Source organism: Suncus etruscus, chromosome 1 (genome assembly GCF_024139225.1).
Source record: "Suncus etruscus isolate mSunEtr1 chromosome 1, mSunEtr1.pri.cur, whole genome shotgun sequence".
Lineage (NCBI taxonomy): Eukaryota > Metazoa > Chordata > Mammalia > Eulipotyphla > Soricidae > Suncus > Suncus etruscus.
This window is the reverse complement of record NC_064848.1, coordinates 4,895,104-4,904,495: the sequence shown is the minus strand read 5'-3', so window position 1 is coordinate 4,904,495 and position 9,392 is coordinate 4,895,104. Positions and strand designations below refer to the sequence as shown.

Genomic DNA, 9,392 nt, shown 5'->3' with positions numbered 1-9,392 from the left:
AACTTTGAAACAAAGACAAGAAGACCAAATTTCTAGGAGCAGCATAATATGTAAATATATATGTTCATAAGCATGTCTGTATGTTCATAAACATGCTATATGCTGTACACAGTATCATCTTTTAAAGCTTATTTTTAAGGGTCATTCTCATTTCTTCATGCTTTGTGCAAAAGTTAGTATTTGTGTACTGAATGTATTTAATTTCTAATTATGTTTATTTTAATCATTTTTAAAATATGGCTTTTAAATGCGACATCTAAGTTCCTTTATATATGGATATTGAGAACTAAAACTAAAAAAGAAATATTTTGGGTGTTTTGAGAAAGTATTTTAATTATGTAAGAAACACCATATACTTTGGAGGTGGAGGAAAGTCTCTCAAGCCATGCTCAGGGGGGCCAGGGAACATCTCCTAGGATACTCAGTCTACCAGGCTGGGCAGTACTATACTAGAGTTCAGCAATGTGGTGCTGCTGGGCCTATGGAGACCAGAAAGTACTGGGGAGCACTCTTAGAGCTTGGAACACACAAGGCATGTACCTACAACCCCTCCTGCCCCCACTATGTAACTTTTAAGTCAGAAGGAATAATAGTAATAATTGTCAGAGCTGGAGAGATAGAACAAGGGCTATGGTATGTGTCTTGTCCATAGATGACCCTGGTTCAACTCTGGGTAGCACAAATGCTCCTTCAAGCACTTCTGGGAGAAACACAGTTGGGTGTAGTCCAGCTCCCCTTTTACCTACTCCCTGAATAGCTAAATTTCATTTCTCCAGATCCATATCCTTGAATTAGAATATTTCACTCCAATGCTCTTGAACATGGGTGTTATTTATCAGGAATAAGAAAACTATTCCTACTTAAAATTAAAAGAAGAACAGAGGAAAAGAAACCTTGGAGTAGGTAAAACTTCGCCACTGATGAGGTTTTCCAAGATAGCATCTCTCAATAGGAAACCTTTGGTTTCAGAGTCCTTCTCCCAAGGAGATAAGAATACAGTGAAACCTTTATTTTGTGTAGGATCTGAGTTGACACCCAAGTCAGTGCTGAAAATCAAAGACAACCTCCGATAATTTCGTTAGGGGAGGTTCAAGTCTCATCCAACCAGGAAAGTCTTGACAAGGACCCCCAGCCAAGTCTTCAAGCAGTTTATATAGAGCTTTACAAGCTTCAACAACTCAAGCATTTCATTGCTTAATACAAGCAGTTCATCCTTCACCACTTACATGACTGGCCCATTTCCATTTGCACACAAATCACATCTTGTCTTAGGATTGATGTCCCAACTCATTGCTGAGTCAAATTTGTGTCAAAGGGTCCTTATCTGGTGGAACATTCGGACCCACCTAGTTCCTCTATTTCAGCAGAACTGGGGGCTCTTGCCCTTAAAGGGTACATTTTGTGGTTTTATCTTTGGGCTAACACCCTCTGCCTATGGAAAAGTTGCAGAGTGAAAAACTACTTTACAGTGGATTTAATAGGGGCTTGGGAGCACTTTGGTCCTAGGCCCAGGAGGCTTTGGTTCTCACAATTCTTTTCTTTAAGGAAAGAACAAATCAATTGAAAACAAACAAACAGCAACAAAAACATCTGGGGCAAAACAGAGGTCAAGAGAGTTGCTTAAAAGACAAGAGAGCAGTCTCTGCATGGGGGACCCCCCCCCAAGTTCTGACTATTTAGGAACTTCATATGGTTTTCTCAATACCATTGGAAACGACCCTCAAAGCACGGGGGTGGGGTGAAGTGGACCCCCACATACCGACGGAAAATAAAACTGGTAAATATCTAGAAATTCGGTCCAATGGGTCCTGTTTTCGACCCCTGTAATCATTCCACCAGCAAGATCTCCTTTAAGGCAAATTCAGCATCAGTCTCTAGGGGGCAGGTGTGCAGCTAGGGGGTGGGGGTGGTAAGGGGTTTGCTACAGATGTGCTACAGATGTGCTCCCTCCAAACACGATGAGTTTATGACAGATGCATGCCAATATTTGCAGGCGTGTGCATGCACAGAGAGGGCTTTGGACAAGAACTCCAATGGTGCTCCAGAACTTTCCAAAGTCCCTGTAAACCTGGAGGCTCCGCTTTGAACTCACTTCCCAGGGGGGAAAGGGAGAGAGGCCGCCCAAGTGTCCTCGTTCACCCTTCCCAAGGCTTGAGCAAGCGACCAGGGTTTGAACTCTGCTCCTCCCAACTAGCCTGACCGTGTCTCCTAGCCGGGTGGCTGGATGAGTGGGTCAGAGGTCAGCTAGCCTGACCTCTGACCCACTCATCCAGCCACCCGGCTAGGAGACACAGTCGGGACCTCCGCAACATGCGCGCTGGACTCGTGTGCGCATGCGCCGCCGCACGCAGAGGTCCTGACCTCTGACCCACTCATCCAGACGCCCAGCTAGGAGACAGGGTCGGGACCTCCGCAGCGTGCGCGCTGGACGCGTGTGCGCACGCGCCGCCGCACCCGCCCCGGCCTCCCCAGGGGGCGGGCACGCGCGCGCCGCCTGGGGAGCGGACGCACGCACGCGCACATCGCCTGGAGAGCGGGCGCGCACGCGCACATCGCCTAGGGAGCGGACGCGCGCACGCGCACATCGCCCGGGGAGCGGGCGCGCGCATGCGTGCCGGCCTTCCCCCCCAGGCCCGGCCGGCGATGGAGGCCGTGCGGAGGGCGCATGAGGCCGCGCTCCGGCTGCTCCTCTTCGGGCCCTGGAGCTCGGCCGCCGCCGCCCGCGCGAAGCCCCGCGCCTCGGAGGTGCTGACGCGGCACCTGCTGCAGCGGCGCCTGCCGCACTGGACCTCCTTCTGCGTGCCCTACCGCGCCGTGCGCAACGACCAGTTCGGCCTGTCGCACTTCAACTGGCCGGTGCCCGGCGCCAACTACCACGTCCTGCGCACCGGCTGCTTCCCCTTCGTCAAGTACCACTGCTCCAAGGCGCCCTGGCAGGACCTGGCGCGGCAGGACCGCCTCTTCACGGCGCTCAAGGCCGTCAACCTCGGTGAGCGGCGCCTGGCCGAGGCTGGGGGTCCCTGGAAGCGCCCCCCTTGCTCGCGCAGTGGGCCCTTTGCAGGGTGACCCTCCAGTGTGCAGGCTCCTGGACATCCCTGGGCGCCCATTCTTGCAGAAGAAAACTGACAGCTGCTGCCCTGCAAGTGTCTTGCTTTTCCTTCTGTGAAACCCCAACAAGATCTTTTACTTTTAATTTACAAGCCCTGACCACACAGCCCCCCGCTTGCGCATTGACCCCTTTGCAAAGGGACTCTCCAGTTTGCAGGCTTTTCACTCTCTGGTTCTGGAGCATCCTTGTGGCGCCCATCTTGCAGAAGAAAATTAATAATTGCTGCCCTGAACGTGTCTTGCTTTTCCTTCTGTGAAACCCGAACAAGATCTTTTCTTTTTTACTTACAAGCCCTGACCACACAGCCCCCCGCTTGCGCATTGGCCCCTTTGCAAAGTGACTCTCCAGTTTGCAGGCTTTTCACTCTCTGGTTCTTGACATCCCTGGGGCGCCCATTCTTGCAGGAAAAAATTAATAATTGCTGCCCTGAAAGTTTCTTGCTTTTCCTTCTGCGAATCCCGAACAAGATTGTTCTGTTTTGTTTTTAACTTACAAGCCCTGACCACACAGCCCCCCACTTGCACATTGGCCCCTTTGCAAAGTGTCTCTCCACTTTGCAGGCTCCTCGCTCTCCCTCCAACGGCCTTCTAGGCTTCTCCACTCCTGTCTTTTTCTTAACTGCTTTCAGCTTGTCAAAATGTTCCCTTTGCTCAGTCTGTGTGTGACTTGGCCTCACTAAACAGAAGCTGTCTTTGAAATTTCTTTCTACCTTGATAGGGATTCTTCCGTGGAAAACATCACCACCCACCCACCCACTCTCTCTTTCTTGAGCATCCCTGTGGCTCCCATCCTTGCAGAAAAAAAAAATAACTGCTGCCCTGAAAGTTTCTTTCTTTTCCTTCTGTGAAACCCGAACAAGATTGTGTTTTTTGTTTGTTTGTTTGTTTGCTTTATTTACAAGCCCTGATGAGTTTTCACCAGTCCTGTTAGTCCCTGCAGGAGAAAGCATCCCTAAAGAGTTAGTCCTTTTGAGTCCTTTGCAGTTTTGGGAGTGTTTCTCATTCTGAGAATTTGACTCAGACTGATTGAGTGTTTTCCGCTTGGTCACCCACCAAGGGGGGGCGTGAATGGACATAGGTGTATTTTTTTTTAATAGGAATTGAAAACTAAGATGACCACAAGATATCTTGAACCTGTTAATAGCACATATTCTATTAATTCCGATTTCAGCCATTCAAAACTCCAGGCTTTCTTAATCCATGTTACCCAAGCAGACTTGAAAACAGTCACAGCCTATGTACTGGATAGCTATGATAGTTTATATTATAGCATCCACTAGGGGGTACATTTAAAGAGGTTGTAAGTTTTGTTTTTGTTTTTATTGTTTTTCTCTTGTTTTTGCTTATTAAGTCAGTCATGGGATTTTACAGTCACCACTCTTGGGACTGTTCTTGGTTCGATCCAAAGAGTAATGATTTAGCAATGTAATTCTTCCAAATTTTGCCTTGTGATCGGCTGATAGATGAGAGCACGCACAATTTTGAGCTTGTTTGAAGTTGAAGGGTGAGGTGACAGGAAATCTCAGATTATTTGGAGTGATAATGAGACTCAAAACGAATACATTTGTTTTAGCATTTTATAGAATCTGAAGGAATCATTCTTCCCAGATCGAAAGAGTAACTGGGAGGGTTATAACAGGCATGCTGAATAGTTGGGACCCTGAGCTGAGCCAGAGGCCTTTTTGAAAAAAAGTTTGCACACTTTAAAATCAACACTCTTAGGAATTTCTTTAATGATTAGGAACTTCTCTTTAAATTTATACAAGAAATCCAAGAATAGTCATGGACCCAGGACATTATGGCATAGAGAAGAACTTTTTTGAGGAATGAAGTATTACTGGTTTTAAATGGAAAAGTAGGCTGAAGAGTGATAATAATGTCTTTTGGAGTAGTTGGGAAATCTGAAAATCCTGCTTAAATGGGAGAGGGAAATTTAAGTTAAAAAAAAACTTTTTGGGGCCAGAGAGATAGCATGGAGGTAGGGCGTTTGCCTTGCATGCAAAAGAATGGTGGTTTGAATCCCGGCATTGCGTTTGGTCCCCGAGCCTGCCAGGGGCGATTTCTGAGCAAAGAGCCAGGAGTAAGCCCTGAGCACTGCCGGGTGTGACCCAAAAACCAAAAAAAACAAAAAGAAACCTTTTTGTTCATTCATGTTGTAGTACAAATTGGTTTATATGACAAATGGATATTTTTAAATTTTGTTTTTAAAGAGTATTCACTTATTTGTAATAGTTACTTTTAATAGTTATTTTGTATTTTTGCTAAAGGTAAGGAATATGAGTCAAATAATAGAATTCCTTTTTTACTCTGTAATTTATTATCACGTCCTTGGATTACCAAGGAGATATTCTATTAATAAAACTTCTTGGGATTGTATTCCTTTTCTTCACTTCCAAATGAGTAATTCATTAAAAATTATGTAAATAATAAATGATTTATCTTTTACCTATTTCTTCTCTTTTTCCTCTCCTTTTCCTTCATTGGGAGCTGACATTTATCAGAGTGGGTAGCGTGCTGAGAAGTAGAATGAAATTTAAGAAAAGCATCTTAGCATTAGAATGAATGGGTAATCGAAAACTTGCTCTAGACATTCTATTTTTTTAAAGTGATGAATTTGACAGTGATTTACCAACTGTTAGTTGACTCAAAATGAATTAAGCAAAGAACCTACTTTCACATTTATTTTGGTTTTGTTGTAAATTGTTTGATATGTTTAAATTTTTCATGTGATCTTTTAAAGTGTACCTTTGATAGGTAAAAACTAATCCAGGGCTTTCTTAAGTGTATAAACTATGTAAGTGGCAAATCTTCTAATTTATTTATTTATTTATTTTGGTTTTTGGGCCACACCCGGTAACTCAGGGGTTACTCCTGGCTATGCACAGAAATTGCTCCTGGCTTGGGGGACCATATGGGACACCAGGGAATCGAACCGCGGTTCGTCCTAGGCTAGCGCAGGCAAGGCAGGCACCTTACTTCTAGCGCCACCATACTTGCCCCCAAATTTTCTAATTTAGTATTAAATATTCTACAGAAAAAAGGAAATAGAAAATTTGACTCCTAAACAACTCCATCCTTTATCCGAAGCATTTTAACAATGTTTCCTAGTAGTTTCTTGATAACAGTGCAGTTATTATTAAACTAATAATCTTTGATTAGCCCTCTATCTTAGATGAAAAATATTGATCATCTATTTGTATGACTTTTTTTTAAAAATAATCTTTATTTTAACTGCAAACTCTGATGGATACTATTAAACAAGCAAAAAAAATTTAGTGTTACCAACCAGTCCTAAAATTTACCATTGGTTTACGACATCTATTTTGTATATTTTACTCTGGGCATATTAGAAAATACAGAAATTGCATTTACGAGCCTATAATTTCTTCTTCACTCCATTGACTTTCAGCTTTTGTAGTTCATACCATATTTTAAGTGTATTTTTTATTTCAACTTATCCCTCTGCTTTTCTACTCACTCACTTCTGTCTGTTTTTGTTCTTGTCCACTTCCCACTCTCCACCCGACAAGCCCACCACTTAATTTTCTTTATGATTAAAAGCTATGTAAATAGATTTATACTTTTCTTTGTGGGGTTTTGAGGGGACATTCCCTTGAGGTATTTAGAGGTTCTTTGGGATATTAGGAAAGCAATGAGGGTGATATACTGTGAAAGATTTCATCAAGATGTGATAGTGACAAGCTGTGACCCAGTACATTCTAAAAATAAAGAGGTGCCAGCTTGAATGGGCATTTTTTTTTCTTTGCATTGCCAGCTAGTAACACTTCTGATTAATCTTTGACATCAGTAACCAGAATGCAGCTTGAAGAAATAAGCATGAAGTTGACCAGGGCACATCCACACTCTGCTTGAGGGTGGAACACAGCAAATAACAACACTGGAGCCAAAAAATAAGGGGACATTTTAAGAACGAGTTCTGAGCCATGAGTTGATTTTTCCCTGTTAACTAGAAAGTGTTTTATCCAGATGTACAGCTCTTGTTTTAAATGATCATTTTCTGTCCGATTCCCAGATGGGAGCAATGAAATTAATATTGGTGTAGAGTATATTATATTGGTTATTGATTCATGGGCCTGTGATTCTGTACATGTTAATAGTTTGTGCCTTAAAGGAAGCTGAGAATCATTCAAAATTTGTTTGTGTTCAACATCTAGTCTTATGAATATGAGTACTTAACCCCATGTTTCTCTGGGCAGTTTGTTTCCACTTCCATATGTCATAGTTAGCAGCTAATCTCAGTTATAACAGCAAAGTGTTATCAAATGGAATATTTCAATGAAGGAGCATGTTTTTGGAGTCACACTATACTCAGTTCAAATAGATTCAAGAACATTGGTGGTAGCAAAGTTACACTAGAAGGGTGGTATACGGGCCGGAGCAATAGCATAGTGGAAGGGCATTTTGCCTTGCACGTGGCTGCTCAGGAAAGACCTGGGTTCGATCTCCGGGGTCCCATAGGATCCCCCAAGAAGCCAGGAGCGATTTCTAAGCACATAGCCAGGAGCAACCCCTGAGTGTCACCAGGTGTGGCTCAAAAAAAAAAAAACTAAAAAAGATTATCCAGGGGCCGGGTGGTGGCGCTAGAGGTAAGGTGCCTGCCTTGCCTTCGCTAGCCTTGGACGGACCGCGGTTCGATTCCCTGGCGTCCCATATGGTTCCCCATGCCAGGAGCAACTTCTGAGCGCATAGCCATGAGTAACTCCTGAGTGTCACTGGGTGTGGCCCAAAAACCAAAAAAAAAAAAAAAGTAAAGAAAAAAAAATTTTTTTTTCTACTTGTTAAAGCTACTAAATCTTCCTTAAAGTTAGATATTGCCTCAGATTTTAAAGATAGCTACTTGAGGGGGCTGGAGTGATAGCACAGCAGTAGGACGTTTGCCTTGCATGCAGCCATAACCCAGGACAGATGGTGGTTCAAATCCTGGAATCCCATATGTCCCCTCAGCCAGCCAGGAGAGATTTCTGAACGCAGAGCCAGGAGTAACCCCTGAGTGCCACTGGTGTGACCCAAAAACCCAACCCCCCCAATGAAAACTACTTGGCCCACTTTCTTAGTAGTCAGGCAAAGAATTACTTTAGCCACCAGTGTTATTACTTTCAGGGAGGACTTAAAAGTTGAACAAGCAATTTAAACTCAAGATTAATAATCAGGAGCATCCACAAGTATATTAATGAGTGTTCTCTGCATATTTGTGAAAAACATATAGAATTACTATATAATTCCTTGGAGGTAATAGATTAATATTTGGAAGGTGCTTTGACTTAAACTTTGCATTGGCCTATCTAGAGTTTTAAAAATCCCTAATCTCACAATTGTTATCATGACCCCAAGCTCTTAGCGTTAGCATTTGCTTACATTTTAATACATATATAACTTTATCATTGTTAAGATTGCTGAAGAAAAAGATTGCTGAAGAATGCTTTGTGATTTGTACCATGGCAGATATATGGGTTCATGATCAAAAAGTATTGATGTTTATAAAAAATTTCTTCTTTTTCTTTTCTAGGTCTTCCGACTTTATTATATGGTCTTGGCTCCTGGTTATTTGCTAGAGTAACAGAGACTGTACATACCAGTTATGGACCAGTAACAGTTTATTTTCTAAATAAAGAAGATGAAGGTGCCATGTTTTGAAAGTGGGCATCAAGGAACATGCCTATTCGTGGATTTTCTCTCGTCTGTATGTGCAGTATTTATTTTTGTTCCTTAAAATAAAACCTTTTCCCTTTTATTTTTCCTACAGTGTCTGATTTTTTAAGAGGAATCATTTCCCGCCAAAGAGAAAGCTTTTTATATACTGTTACATATTGCAAACTCTTTATGTTTAACCAATGAAAACTTCAAATGTGAAACTGATACCCATTTTTCTTAGAATTATGTTCAACTACAAAAATGAGTATTTTATATAATCATAGGTATATTTTTAGTTAGATATTAAAATTTAAATTTACTCTGAAGAGAAAATAGAGATGGCCACATGAAGGAAGAGGAAATATTTTATAACTGTTGAAAGATAAGCAGTGGGTTTAGGATATACAGTGGAGATCATTGACAAATCCAAAATTGATGAGCATTCTAATTGCTGTCTGAAATCTGAATCTGGAAATGGTTTGAAGATTCTACTACTTACTTGGACAATAGTTTGGATGTACTGTGGAAATTTCTTGCGTCAAGAATCTAGTATCAGACTACTTGCAAAAAAATAAAAGCAGCAATAACTCCGGTTAATGTAAAACAGGGCAAGATGAATAAAATTCACGTAT

General features: G+C 42.4%; 1 protein-coding gene across 1 annotated transcript; it reads left to right on the top strand.

The window, feature by feature from the left end:
- The first annotated feature begins 2,643 nt into the window (after nucleotides 1-2,643).
- On the top strand, nucleotides 2,644-8,860 carry C1H15orf61 (chromosome 1 C15orf61 homolog). The gene is made up of 2 exons (XM_049778501.1): nucleotides 2,644-2,989; nucleotides 8,636-8,860. Exons 1-2 carry the CDS (start codon nucleotides 2,644-2,646, stop codon nucleotides 8,761-8,763), a joined length of 474 nt encoding a protein of 157 aa, XP_049634458.1. The 3' UTR covers nucleotides 8,764-8,860.
- Nucleotides 8,861-9,392: the final 532 nt, after the last annotated feature.

Coding starts and splice junctions, on each gene's coding strand:
- C1H15orf61 (XM_049778501.1), top strand. CDS start 2,644: ATGGAGGCCGTGCGGAGGGCGCATGAGGCCGCGCTCCGGCTGCTCCTC. Junction 2,990..8,635: donor GCTCAAGGCCGTCAACCTCG/GTGAGCGGCGCC, acceptor TTTCTTTTCTAG/GTCTTCCGACTTTATTATAT.